The sequence below is a fragment of the Esox lucius genome, chromosome 20 (genome assembly GCF_011004845.1).
Source record: "Esox lucius isolate fEsoLuc1 chromosome 20, fEsoLuc1.pri, whole genome shotgun sequence".
NCBI classification, from domain to species: domain Eukaryota; kingdom Metazoa; phylum Chordata; class Actinopteri; order Esociformes; family Esocidae; genus Esox; species Esox lucius.
Genome location: NC_047588.1, coordinates 18,807,559 through 18,822,344, shown reverse-complemented (window position 1 = coordinate 18,822,344; position 14,786 = coordinate 18,807,559). Strand labels below are relative to the sequence as shown.

General features: G+C 41.7%; 1 protein-coding gene across 6 annotated transcripts in view; it reads left to right on the top strand.

Annotated features, from left to right (window-relative positions):
- triob (trio Rho guanine nucleotide exchange factor b) overlaps window positions 1–14,786 on the top strand; it is a 141,452-nt gene that overhangs the window by 81,986 nt on the left and 44,680 nt on the right. For 5 of the 6 annotated variants that reach the window (XM_029115547.2, XM_029115549.2, XM_034288687.1 and 2 more), the window contains 8 exons: window positions 6,933–7,128; window positions 7,811–7,977; window positions 11,366–11,485; window positions 12,059–12,250; window positions 12,422–12,686; window positions 12,910–13,025; window positions 13,698–13,820; window positions 14,357–14,554. In XM_029115547.2, coding sequence (XP_028971380.2) covers window positions 6,933–7,128; window positions 7,811–7,977; window positions 11,366–11,485; window positions 12,059–12,250; window positions 12,422–12,686; window positions 12,910–13,025; window positions 13,698–13,820; window positions 14,357–14,554 — 1,377 coding nt within the window. The remainder of the gene's footprint in view (window positions 1–6,932; window positions 7,129–7,810; window positions 7,978–11,365; window positions 11,486–12,058; window positions 12,251–12,421; window positions 12,687–12,909; window positions 13,026–13,697; window positions 13,821–14,356; window positions 14,555–14,786) is intronic. The other variant, XM_029115548.2, reaches the window with a different exon arrangement.

Sequence of the window (14,786 nt, the reverse complement as noted above, 5' to 3'; positions counted from 1 at the left end):
GATGGCGTGCCTGCTTTACCCTGCAATGTAAGAGAAGCCCAGCATGGTAAGTGGCTCCTGGTACCTGGATAAAAAGGAGAGAAGAGGAGAGTGGCAGTTGAAGAGAATTTGTTGAAAGGACTAAAGGCTTGTGGTATTTACGCCTGGGAGCTTTCAGCCTGCTTCAATGTGCTTGTGAGTTAAGTGAATATGACGACCGTAGAATGTCAGCAAGGTGTTTTCAAGAGCGATTTACGAGTTATTTGATTTGTTCTTGGTTTTTTTCTTGGGTTGTAGCACTCCAGACTGCATGAGGACATTTTCGAGACAGAATTTAGGAAGATGGTCTTAAAGAGTGGAGCTATAGACGTCTGCTGGTGGCGTATGTACAGTATGTGTGTTTATATGGTTGTTATTTAGTGCATGGTCGCTAAATGGCAACTATTACCTGCTGACATTACCTGTTGTCTGCTTTCATTCATCTCATCTACAAGCAGTATTTTACTGTTGATATTGGCTGAGTGCCGTGTTCAAAGGAGAGACAGTTCTCAACCCCAGACGTTCTGTATGAATACTGTTGATGCAGTCACATAGTAAAATACACGAAAAGTTGTTTGTTCTGTTTTGTTCCTGTCTTCACTCTGTAGATCTGAGTAGTACGGCTTGTAGGATTATGAATGACCTGGTTGTTGCAAGGCCATTGGTTGATCAAAATAATGATGAACATGACTATACAGGTCTCCTGCTTCAGTGGTCTGCTACCGTATGGTTACAGTAAATGATAGACTTATCCAAAGGTTCAGACCGAAAGTACCGCTGTCAAAAAACAGATGTTGCATCATTGTCACATGCCATGGGTATTTTTGTTTACATGAAAAACAACAAGACTACTATGCTGATCCAGTTAGCGAAATGCTTCACCTAAATTATAAAGGCCTTTTACATTATCTCCGGGCTAAACCGACGCTTAACCTAAATAATAAAGGCTTGGTTTGGCTGTTGAATTATCTCCAGGCTAAACTGGCGCCCTTTTTTGTGTTTTTGTGTAATTCCAGCCAGTAGTTACCTTTTTTGTACAGTACATACAATGTCAACCGACTTTGTACAACTCCATGCATGTCGGGTAATAGGTGATGTCCTGAATCATTTATTTTTTAAATGGGATGAGGATTTGGATATGGAGCATGGTAGAATTAAGCTTTTTATTCCTTTTTCCAGTGTATTAAGTATACTGAATCGCATGTAGTCCAGGGTGCCTGGTTCTTCCATGAAACACTTCAGAACTCTATTTCCAACAGCCTTTTTTATAAGAAGCAATGCATGATGATGTAGTGAACACAAAGCATTTTTCTTCTTACTTTGTCTCTATTCCATCATATCACATTAAACTCTACCAATAGTTATGTGACTAAACCTGTTGCTTTACATGTCCCCTGGGGTCCTGGCTCCTTTGCTGTAGCGGTAGTGTAGGGCTACATGATGTGGTAATTATGTCTAATTATGGATGAGAGACGGGTTATTTTTCTTTGTCAACCATGACGTCACAAGAGTACGACGCTCAGTATTGAGTTCGTCAGAAGGGGCACACTACTTAATAATCACGTGAAGCCATCTTTACCCTGATATGAGGATTATTGTTTCAATATGTGGTCATATTCTCACTTCATTTTGCATTATGTCCCACCATGTAGAACAAAAAATATATAATTAATATATGAATATTTTACTGAATTTTCCTCTTTGTCTCAACTGTGATTCGTTTTTTATTTGACATGCCTTGAGATTTTTAGGTAGGAAAATGTACTGTAGTACTGTATAGTATAAACTATAGCAGTGGTTCCCAACCGGAGTACTAGGACCTCTCCACAGGGGGTACTTAAACACCCATGACTCATAGGCTTACTAGTGAAATTAACATGAGGGGGTACTTATTTCAGGGGTACTCCAAGCAGAGCAAAATTCTGTCAGTGGTACAGTAACTGAAAAAGTTTGGGAACCACTGAACTATAGTGTCATATAGTTATTGTATAGCAGCAGTATAGTATAAAATCTCTGTGGTATGGTAATAGTACTGTATAGTAACAACTTTGTACAGTATATTGCATTATAATAGCAGTACAGTATAGTGCACTCTGATAACAATACATTGCACTAAATAACAGTATATATATATATATATATATATATATATATATATATATATATATATATAGTGTAGTGCACTATAATGACAATATAATAACTGTACAGTATAGTGCACTACAATGTCAGTAGAGAATAGTGCACTGTAATAACGGTACAGTGCACTATAATAACAGTAAAGTATAGTGCACTGTAATGGCAGTATAATAACTGTACAATATAATGCATTATAATAACAGTGTAATAACAGTACAGTATAGTGCACTTTAATGGCACTATAATAACAGTACAGTATAGTGGACTATAATTACCGTATAATAACAGTACCATAACAGTACGGTATTGTGCCTGTATAGTAACCAGTACAGTATAGTAGAGTAATTGCAGTATTACAACAGTTCATTATAGTAACAGTATTTTTTAGTAGCTGTACAGTTTACTGAACATAACACAAGATCTAAGGATTTATTATTTTACTCTGTTTGTACTTTTCTTTTCATAGAGGACTCTTTCACAGCACTGTTGAAATGCTGGTCTCATAATATGGCATACTTTATTTGGTTGTACAAAAAGTATTAACATCTGCTACATTCAGGCCTATTTTTACATTTTTGTCAGTGACATGTTAATCAGACTTTCAGTTGCTGAAGTGCACAAGTCTGATCTTGATGTGTCTGTTCGGCCTGGTGAAAATTGAATGAGCACCAATTAGATTGAGCAATAAAGCCCCACTTGTGCTATTTGACAGCGGAGTTTAGCTCAATCTTTATTAAATATAGGCTGGGCTCCAACTGTTGCAAGAGCTGGCTTTCCAGTGTCCATGGATTTATAGGCAGTTTAGGCTATACAATTACAATGTTACTGGGTTCAATAGGCTACATATAGACTTACAAACAGCACAAGCACAATAAGTAAGGAATGAATAATTGAGAGCAGCATTGTGTTTCACTTCATACAGAATATAAAAGGTGAAGCGATGTCTGTAGCTAATAGCCTGTAGTGTTCCACTCCCAACACTCCCAGTGCTCTAATACTGCTGCAGCATGGGTTAAGATATCATCCCAGTGCTTTAATACTGCTGCAGCATGGGTTAAGATATCATCCCAGTGCTCTAAAACTGCTGCAGCATGGGTTAAGATATCATCCCGGTGCTATAATACTGCTGCAGCATGGGTTAAGATATCATCCCAGTGCTCTAAAACTGCTGCAGCATGGGTTAAGATATCATCCCGGTGCTATAATACTGCTGCAGCATGGGTTAAGATATCGTCCCGGTACTCTAATATTGCTGCAGCATGGGTTAAGATATCGTCCCGGTACTCTAATACTGCTGCAGCATGGGTTAAGATATCGTCCCGGTACTCTAATACTGCTGCAGCATGGGTTAAGATATCATCCCGGTGCAATAATACTGCTGCAGCATGGGTTAAGATATCATCCCGGTGCAATAATACTGCTGCAACATGGGTTAAGATATCATCCCGGTGCTATAATACTGCTGCAGCAGGGGTTAAGATATCATCCCGGTGCTATAATACTGCTGCAGCATGGGTTAAGATATCATATCGGTGCTATAATACTGCTGCAGCATGGGTTAAGATATCGTCCCGATGCTATAATACTGCTGCAGCATGGGTTAAGATATCATCCCGATGCTATAATACTGCTGCAGCATGGGTTAAGATATCATCTCGATGCTATAATACTGATGCAGCATGGGTTAAGATATCGTCCCAGTGCTCAGACACAACCTTTATCTTTCACCACTTTCCTGTCCAATAAAGTACAACAATGCCTAATAAATACAATTAAATAAAATATATCTTGCAGACATTACTAAACTGTTATATTTATGGGTAGCTTAACATGAATGTAGGTATACTCTATTTTGCCAGGCAAATCCAAAGACATTAAAAAAGTGCTTCCCAGTCCCTAAATCTGGATATGTGCAGCTGCCTTTGCATGCTAATGCTGATCCTTGATGAACGCATAGTGGCATCTTTTAGGGAAAAGCAAACTATAAGCCCACAGACCCCTTGAATTTTTCCATGGAAACATCTAATGTACGTAAGTATTCAGGCCCTTTATTCAGTCATTTGTACAACCGCCATTGGTAGCAATCAAAGCTCTGAGCCTTCTTGGGTATGACTGCCAGCTATTCTTTCTTGCAAGTCATATCAAGCTCTGTGAGATTAGACGGGGAGATGTTCAAAAGGTTCAAATCCAGGCTTTGCCTGGGCCAGTCAAAGACATTCACAGATCAATCTCCCAGTCCCTGCTACCGAGAAGCATATCCAAAGAAAGATTTTCCCAACACCATTCTTCACAGGATAATTTTCCAGGGGATCAGTTGTACCTTGTTATTACCAGACATAGTGCATTGTTACATTTTGATCTCATAAGACAAGATGATCTTTTTCCTCATGCCTTTTACTCAGGAGTGGTTTTTGTTATGCCACTCTACCATAAAAGCTTGACTGATGATGTGCTGCAGAGATGTTTTTTCTTCTGGAAAGTTCTTACATCTCTGCAAAGAAACTATTAAGCTGTCTTAGAGTGGCCATCGGGTTTTTGGTGCCCTCCCTGACCAATGCCCTTCTTGTCTGGTTACTTAGTTTGGCCGGGCGGTCTGCTCTAGGAAGAGTATTGATGGTTCCAAACCTTCTAAATTTCACAATAATGAAGCCCACTGTGCTCCTGGAAGCATTTGTTGCTTTAGCAATTTTAAATAACCTTCCCCATATCAGTGCCTCCTCGCAATTCTATCTTGGAGGTCTGCAGAGAGTTCCATGGATCTCCTGGCTTGGTTTTTGCTCTGAAATGCACTGTTAAATGTGAGACTTTATATAGGCTTTATACAAATGTGTGTCTTCCTGAGTAATATCCAGTCAGTTGAATCTGTCAGGTTGACTCCCTAGTTCTAGAGACATCTAGGATGATCAATGGATACAGGATGCATCTGAGATAAATTTCACGTGTCATGGTAAAGGGTCTACTGTGGCCGTGTTTCATACAGTGTGTCTGCTGGGTAGCCAGACAGCACCTGAGGTCTTGACTAATATTACTTTTTTGTAGTTGGTGCGTGACATCTGGATGCTTTTTGTTTCCATCAGATACAGTTTTGTGTATCTCTATCTCTGAAATATAAGTGAAGTTATTCTGAAAAACATGTCGGCAATTTGTATTATAGGGAAAGGAATTGAACTAGAAAGTCATATATTGCGTGCAGCCATGAGGTTTCTAATGCCCCATTCACGTCAAGATGTGTTTAATGTCAATGTGTGTCCTTTTCGCGTTGTGTTACTAGTTTGCTCTAGTGTACAGTCTGTAGTGCAGCCTGTCTCTCATCAGAGATTGAATTTATTTGGGGAGATTGGAAAATCTGACCTTTTCAGAAATGAGAGGGCAGAAATGTATTATTCCAAAGATAATAACATATTGTTTAGTTACTTTGACCTCAACTTGATTGAGGGACCTTAGTGGCACTGAAATTATAAAAATGTAAAATAATATCAATATATGCGCCCTTCTATTTCCTAAAAAATACTTTGACCACTGGGGGGCCTTGCAGTTCCACTCCATTGTGTGTGGTCTTTGAAATGAATGACATGACAGTGCTTCCATTTCCTGTGTACAGGGCATAATGGGTTTGGCAACAAACACAACAATCACCTGGCATCCACACTGTTGGTTCTCTATTGTTTCAAGAATTGGATTGATAGATTTAATGTCATTCAGATGCGTTTGGAAGGCTACAGCTGGGTTAGGTATGGTAGGTCTAGTTGGCCATTACGTAGGAAGAACTACCCATCTATGTCATGCATGTCATGATTCACCATTCAGCAAGTCTATGTTCGTCCTTAAACAAGTGCTAACATAGCAGACAGTCCTTTCTACCTTCAGTCATGCCATATAGTCTGTGTAGTAGACTGGGTAGTAGTCTGTGTAGTAGTCTGTGTAGTTGTCTGTGTAGTAGTGTGTGTAGTAGACTGGGTAGTAGTCTGTGTAGTAGTCTGTGTAGTAGTCTGTGTAGTTGTCCGTGTAGTAGTCTGTGTAGTAGTGTGTGAAGTAGTCTGTGTAGTTGTCTATGTAGTAGTCTGTGTAGTAGTCTGTGTAGTTGTCTGTGTAGTTGTCTGTGTAGTAGTCTGTGTAGTTGTCTGTGTAGTAGTCAGTGTAGTAGTCTGTTTAGTTGTTTGTGTAGTTGTCTATGTAGTAGTCTGTGTAGTTGTCTGTGTAGTAGTCTGTGTAGTTGTCTGTGTAGTAGTCAGTGTAGTAGTCTGTTTAGTTGTTTGGGTAGTAGTCTGTGTAGTAGTCTGTGTAGTAGTCTGTGTAGTTGTCTGTGTAGTTGTCTGTGTAGTTGTCTGTGTAGTAGTCTGTGTAGTTGTCTGTGTAGTAGTCTGTATAATTGTCTGTGTAGTAGTCAGTGTTGTAGTCTGTGTCATAGTCTGTGTTGTAGACTGTGTCATAGACTGGGTAGTAGTCTGTGTAGCACTTCTATAGTGGGGATTGTATAATTCTATGGAGCACTAGACACTTAAATAAGGGCTGCAAGTTCAATGTTTTGACAGTAGAAATCCTTTATTCGAACATTGATGTAGCTAGCATCCCTCTTATGTAAGATTCCACATCAACAGTTGGAATGATGGTCTTGTGTGTGTTTGTACTCATGGTTGTCCTGGACATGATATGAGGGACTTTCATTTGAAACTTACAGTAGTCCCTTATGTCTGCATTTTTACCCTGACTTCACAGCTGATCTACCTATAGGTCATCTTTGGGAGATATTCCAAATGACGTGTAACCCTTGACAGATCATCTCTGACCTGGAGTCCTGGAATGAGGAGCTGTCCCAGCAGATGAGTGAGTTCGATACGGAGGACCTGACACTAGCCGAGCAGAGGCTCCAGCACCACGCTGACAAAGCCTTGACCATGAACAACCTGACCTTCGACGTCATCCACCAGGGACAGGAGCTGCTGCAGTACGTTACCGAGGTCCAGGCCAGCGGTGAGTAGTGAAGAAACACACACCAGATTGGCCAAATCCCTGCTGCTGTTGGGTGGGTGGGGGGGGGTTTAACCCATCTATCGGGCGCTGGAGAGCTCAGTAAAGCAGCAGGCAGGGGACAGAAGAGTAGATTTTCCTCCCGGTAATCCTAGACACTCATCTATCTGGGTAAAACCACTAGGCAGTGCTACAAACACGCATCAGTAAGGTAACACATACACAGAGACCATTTGGCATGGCCGGCACACGTCTCAGGGCAGATCCAGCACATATTCATCTCCTGGACGTCAGAGAGACCGACACACTGAGTTTCTACTCTCCACTCCAGCAGTCTAATGCGTGTCTGGAACACGGGAGTGAAATGTAAGTAATATAACGTGGATGTTCCTGTGTGTTTGACTTTGGGCATATGGAGTCATTCATGTTGGACGGTGTCTAAAATCTCTCAACGTTCCACATGTACAGGCTGACCTGATTGGTCTACTTAAAGGAAGCTCTCCTCATTTGGGTTGTATAACGGTGCTATCCATTGTGTCATTTTCAGGATTTGCTTCAATATCTGATGAGCACACTCTCATCTCTCCCCCCACCCCGTCTCTCCGTGTGTTTTTCTGTGTGACTCCCTGGTCCTTCTGTGTTTGACTCCGACCCCCCCCCCCAACCCCGCCCTCTCTCTGTCCAGGTGTGGAGTTGCTGTGTGACAGGGATGTAGACATGGCCACTCGTGTTCAGGACCTGCTGGAGTTCCTTCATGAGAAGCAACAGGAGCTGGATGTGGCGGCCGAGCAGCACAGGAGACACCTGGAACAGTGTGTCCAACTACGCCACCTACAGGCCGAAGTGAAACAGGTGAACATGCACCAGGCAGAAGACGTTCACGCTTTCTCTCTTCACTTGCATTCTCTCTCTGTCACTCTCGTATGTTTGACATTTGCTCTCATTTTCTCACTTTTACTCTCTTTCTTTTGCCTTCTTTGTTATGTATACAGCACTTCTGTCTTTCACTTTCTGTCTTTAATTGATTTTCTTTCACCCTCTCATTTTCTATCACTCTCTTCCGGTTTGGTTCTCTGTATCTTTCCAGGGACAGTACTGAATATGGGATGACTACCATGAGTTGCTGCTGTTGTAAAATAAGTTGTTGTATAATCTCATGAGGAAAGCACATGATTATGGATTGCCTTCTCTGGCTGTGCATGTAATATCGAGCGTGAAAAGCTCCTTCGAACAGATTTATTTAATTCTATGTGGTGAAATGTTCCACGAAAGGATTAAAGGTTTATACACCATTGATAAAGGTTAACAAAACTTACTGTATACTATAATTAAATATTGTGCGATATTTTATGCTCAAAGAAGATAAATGAAGATAAAACATTAATTTCAGAAATGTAGTGGTTGAAGTTATGTATTTGTATGTTTTCATGCACTAAATTGTTTTCTAAAATGTTAGGGAGAAAATTTGGTAGGGTTCTTGGACAATTAGTCAATACATGATCTTTCTAGATCCTTGATAGTAGAATCAAAAATAGTCCCTCAACATAAAAAAACACCACCATAGTGTGAAGCAGATAAGGGGTTCTTATCTACTCATGCAGTTTAATTTCAATACCTGCATATTTATGGCCTAAGATGTCTATTCTCATGTCATCCAACAAATATTGAAATGCATGTATTTGAATGGGAAACTGAGTTTTGGTCATAAATCTGCATTCGGATGGGAGACCATGGGATGTTGGGGGTCTTCTCTGGCTGGGGAAGGGGGTAATGGGACACATTTCCTTTGTTTTATTTATTTATTTTGCTTCAAACTTACAAAAAACGTATCTATATCTTGGTTGATGTTTTCTTTTGTGTTGAATACAACATACATGCTTTATCTACCAGACAAAAGGCTTGAATGTGTTTAATTTTTCTGTTCCAATAGGTCGTTAATGTAGGGTAAAGTCAGCATTATTGGAATATTAGGTGTTATTGGCCATTTTGTGTTTGATGGTATAGTAAAACAATTTGACTGGTAACGTATGTAGCTGTGAACCTTTAGAAATTGTTTGAATATTTCCCAACAAGAGCAAAGTAAACTCTCTGCTATTTAAATCTGAAATGAGAAGCAGAACCAGTTTTACCAATCATGATGGTACATCTGTATAATAACCACATCAACAACTGTCATTAAGCGGTTTCCCACTGTTGGTATGCCTATATGGTTCTACTTCTGTAAAAACCAAGGGTCAGATAACAGTGACTATAAGTATGAACCATTTAAAGATACATTCCTCTTTCCTGTAGATAAGTTTAGCTATTTCTTGTAAAAGTGGTGCTTATGATGTAGCTGTGTACTATATCACCTGTTCTTCTTCGTATGTTACCACCTGAAAAAGAGTGATTTTACTGCAGTTTGTATAACATCATTAACAAGTGGTGTGCTTATGATCACAGAATACCTACAAATGAAGAAACACATTCACTTTTCTCCCTTTACACTAAGCTTATCACATGTGGGTCAATAAGACACATGTGACTTTTTTGTGACACTTGTGTAGTTTGTGACACTCCTCTAGTTTACATGGAAACATCTGGTCAAGCTGATCTGTCTAATAAGCCCTAACAATGCCATCTACAGAAGAGTTTTACTTCCATTGGTGCCTAGGAAATGGCATACAAATAACCCTGTACCAGGAAACCTCTGAAACCAGGAAAATCCTAGGAAAATCCAGGTTGACATGGCATGAAACTCAGTCCAAATGGAAATTATGTTGACGCAGAAAATTACGTCTAGCAATACAGTTGTTTGAAAAACTGAAATGGAAAGTTTGACAAAAATTTAGAGGGAATGCAATTCATGTAAAAAATTATAATCGGTGTCCAATTTTCCCACCCCACTGTACAACAGGGAATAGGAGTCCAGTATATGGTGATATTATGACACAAATTATTGTAATATGATGCCTTTTATATTAATCAGGTGCTTCGCTATCTGTTACATCTGTGTTTGAGGATGTCATGAAGTTATGATGTTCCAAAGGGACATTCTAATTGGATCCCAGACAAGGCATCAAGGTTTTACTTACTCAAACATGTTCTGAGGGTCAGGAAGTAATTGATTGGTTCAGGCAAACACCCATTAAAATTTCAAGTTGGATCAAAAAAGCAAGTGAATGTTATCTCGACCAAAAATACACCACTGAATGTTAGGGTAATCAAGTAATTTAGTACATACATCATTATAACATAACAGGCAAACTTACACTTTCACAGATATTAGCAGAATTGCACGCTTCTTGATGTAATTTGAAGTGTTCATGAGTACCGCCTCCTCTCCATTTCGGTTGGATGTTCGCCTGTACAAATCATATTTTTTCTGCCCTCAGAGCATGTTTGAGTAAGTAAAACTGGTAAAAATACAAATATTTGCTCGCAGACTTCAAGTCTTAGTCTTAGCACTGTTATGTTAAGACCTTTAGCCTAGCTCTCCCTCAAACTGGAACATATGCCTTTGTTTTGTTTTTTTCCAGTTAGTGTCTTATATGTAGCAAATGTTTAGTTGTATTTCTTTTTGTTGATCCGGGTTATTTTGGATTTAGTTTGATGCTTTACAACTAATTGTCCTCTTTGGGCAGTTAAGGCATTTCAATTCTCTAAGACAAATTAATGAATGAGTTTGCAGCTCCTCTCCACATCAATCATCCACGACATCTTTCCTCTATCTTATTCCCTCACTTGAATGCAGCTGAACCACAGTCCCACTCTGAAACAATGCATGCTGGGAAAATGGAGCAATCCTTTTGAGATGACCACCTGTCCTAAACTCAGGCAGAAGAACAAGTAGGCCAGCGGGAGAATCATCTCTTAATCTTATTCTGTGTATTTATTTATTTCAGTTTCCTAATTCGATCATGGTTGTAGAGCGAGAGATTACCCATGTTCTCGAATAGAAAAGAGAAGCCTGTGTGTGTGTGCGTGTGAGTTTTATGGCTATAAGCTGAGAGGGAAGGCCGGGCAAAATGAAGGAATAGTTATTTTGTCTGCCTGTCTCTGTTGACTGAGTAGTGACCTCTTCCCACACACAGCTGCTATGATGAGCTCCGAGTTTGGCAGCGGGGTGGGAATACGGAGAACGTGCCAGATCCTCACCAGGTGTCCTGACGGAGCAAAGCTCGGGACGACAGGGGGGGGGGGTGCTGTCTGTGTGACCTGCTCTCAGCCCTGATTGGTTCATTGCGTTCGTGTATTTCAGGTGCTTGGCTGGATCCGTAATGGAGAGTCAATGCTGAATGCTGGTCTGATCACAGCCAGCTCTCTACAGGAGGCGGAGCAGCTCCAGAAGGAACACGAGCAGTTTCAACATGCCATAGAGGTATCTCGCTCTCTCCTTCTTTTCTCTCCTCCTCCCTCTCTTTTTCCATACCATCTCACTCCTCCCCTCTTTTTTCTGCTCAAGTCCATGCTCACTCCTTTTCCCCTCTCCTCCTGCACATTTCACCTGAAGCGCTAAGCCTCTCACTCCTCCTTTCATCTTTCTTCAGGAATACTCGCCTTTTCCTACTTCACCAGCATCAGATCATAATATACCCAGTATATTTTCCTTTGAACTCTTCTGAGCATGGCTCATTTTAAATGCTATCCTATACATGACCTACTTTCTTCAGGGCTAATATGATGCCGGCAGCCCTCTGGAGCCAGGAGAGTTAACCCTCTTGGAGATTTTCCCTCCCAATGACACCATCCATTTGATTCGATTTGTAATGATATTGGCTTGAGGTGTGTTAACATTCACGATAGAAGTAGCCAGGTAGAATCCCATGATGTGTGCAGTAAGACTCTTTTCCTGTAGTCGTTAACATGTGTAAACAAGACATCAGTGTTAACAATGTGAAGTGGAAACCATTGTATTTTCCCCTCTTGTCATCCCTGACCCCCACCCATCCAGAAAACCCATCAGAGTGCCCTTCAGGTGCAGCAGAAGGCGGAGGCGTTGCTCCAGGCCAACCACTATGACATGGACCTCATCAGAGACTGTGCCGAGAAGGTCGCCGACCACTGGCAACAGCTCATGCTCAAGATGGAGGACCGGCTCAAACTGGTCAATGCCTCAGTGGCCTTCTACAAGACCTCAGAGCAGGTAGCTATAGCCCAGTAACATGGCACAGGATAGGGTCTAACAAAGCTCTAGATCGGATTGTAGTAAACGGTATCACACTGCAGTTTGCCTTTAGTTTACGTTCATGTGCTCGAGCTGTGCGGTGCATTGTGGGTAGTGTAGTTTTGACCTGTGTTGCACGGGGTTCTGTAGGTTTGCAGTGTGCTGGAGAGCCTGGAGCAGGAGTATAAGCGTGAGGAGGACTGGTGTGGAGGGGCCGACAAACTGGGCCCTAACAGTGAGTCCGATCATGTGACCCCCATGATCAGTAAACATCTGGAGCAGAAGGAAGCCTTCCTCAAGGCCTGCACATTAGCAAGGCGAAACGCGGACGTCTTCCTGAAGTACCTGCACAGAAACAGTGTGAACATGCCTGGGATGCTGTCTCACGTCAAGGCACCTGAAACACAGGTCAAAAGTAAGTGTGCTCCTTTTTCCTTCCCAATGAAATGGACCTTTGATTGTTTTTCTTCCATCGTTTCCTCTCCCGTCGGCATGAAATCCAAATAGCACTTATTTTCCTTAAACTCTACAGGGCAATACTTAAATACTCTAGTATTACACCACAGGGAATGATTTTGCTTGCTATTTCTGACATTGGCATTGTTTGAATAGCAATGTGCTGCTTGTTGTTTTGTCAGACATCTTGAATGAGTTGCTGCAGAGGGAGAACCGGGTGCTTCATTTCTGGACGATGAGGAAGAGAAGACTGGACCAGTGTCAGCAGTATGTGGTGTTTGAACGCAGCGCCAAGCAGGTCAGTGCTGTGACTCGAGAAGAACCACAATTACAACTTTGAATCAAAAGAATCAACATTTACAAGACGCGTCAAACAATGACAACAGGTCAGCCCAAGTTAGGACAGTAGAAGTATAACAATACGCAGGGTCATACCGCCTGTTTGAACCCTGTGCAAACTGCTCAGCTAAGCATTATCTGCTCTATTCTGAGGGCTGACAGACCACATCTAGTTCCCTTACCATTCAGAGCTATCCTCAGGATGTGTTTATAGAGAAATAGGACATTTGGACGTGAGTTTACCTAGTAGTATTACCACAGCTTTATTGACCTGCATTACCACTGGCTTTTTTCAGTGCTGTGTCTCCCCATACTCTGTCTCCCAAAACACTCCGCTCATTCAGTCAGTGCTCAGTGACAGTGGAAACTTGTGAAGCAGACTGATGTGTCTTTATTGGAGAACGTTTGCTCCCCCGTGTGGGCTGTTGTAGACGTTACTCTGACCTGGAGAGGCAGCAGTGAAGCTTGCCCCCGTTTACATTTAATTTAGCGAATGCTCTTATCCACAGTGACTTGCAGTAGCGAGGTGCTAGACCATTTACACTAGTGTCCTTTAGTCTACGAGGCGGTGTGACCCAGGGAACATCGTTGCAGGTGATACGAATGTCTTCTTGTTGTGATTGGTCCACAGGCTCTGGAGTGGATCCACGACACGGGGGAGTTCTACCTGTCGACACACACCTCCACCGGGTCCAGTATACACCACACACAGGAGCTCCTGAAGGAGCACGAAGACTTCCACATCACAGCCAAGGTGAAGGACACACCCAGCAGTGTCAGCTCCATCGAAACACTTTCAACTCATTTATTTTATTTTGACCGATTAGCACCAAACGTGTCACACCGTCGAATGTCAACAACCCTGTGGAACCCACAGAGTCACTATTCATAATTCTAACTAAATGGATGAGAACACACCTTAGCCGGTGTGTTGAGTTGTACTGAGACTAATGACAGGCAGTCTGTCTCACGCATAAACCGGATCAAAACCATAACAAATGTCAGGACAGAACCCCATCATCAACATCACTAGTGCACTATCCAGTGTTAGTGAGTGGGGCTCCATTTGGGATGCGTTGGGATCATTTGTTTTGCTGCCGACTCTGTGGAGGCCCAGACACAGGGTGGCCTATTGCTGCTTTGGGCTTCTGGGTAATTGTTTTGCAGAAAACGCTATTGTGCCCATGAAGCCCTGGCACAGTGGGATTTGGCTCCTGTGGGTGACACACACTGACCACGTCCCCTGTTCATTCTCCCTTTCATTCTGTCCCTCTTTCTTTGTATTGACAGCAAACCAAAGAGAGAGTGAAACTGTTGATCCAGCTGGCGGATGGCTTTTGTGACAAAGGACACGCCCATGCGCTGGAGATAAAGAAATGGGTCACGTCTGTGGACAAACGCTACAGAGACTTCTCTCTCCGTATGGACAAGTACCGGTCCTGTCTGGAGAAAGTTCTGGGCATCGTATCCTCTGAATCCAACAAGGTTGTAAGTACTAGAGGAGAGGTGTCTTGTGTGACTGTCAGTGTATCTGTCTGTATCTACAGAGGGGAGAACAAGTATTTGATACACTGCCGATTTTGCAGGTTTTCCCACTTACAAAGCATGTAGAGGTCTGTTATTTTTATCATAGGTACTCTTCAACTGTGAGTGATGGAATATTATTTTTTTTTCTCCAGAAAATCACATTGTATGATTTTTAAGTAATTAATTTGCATTT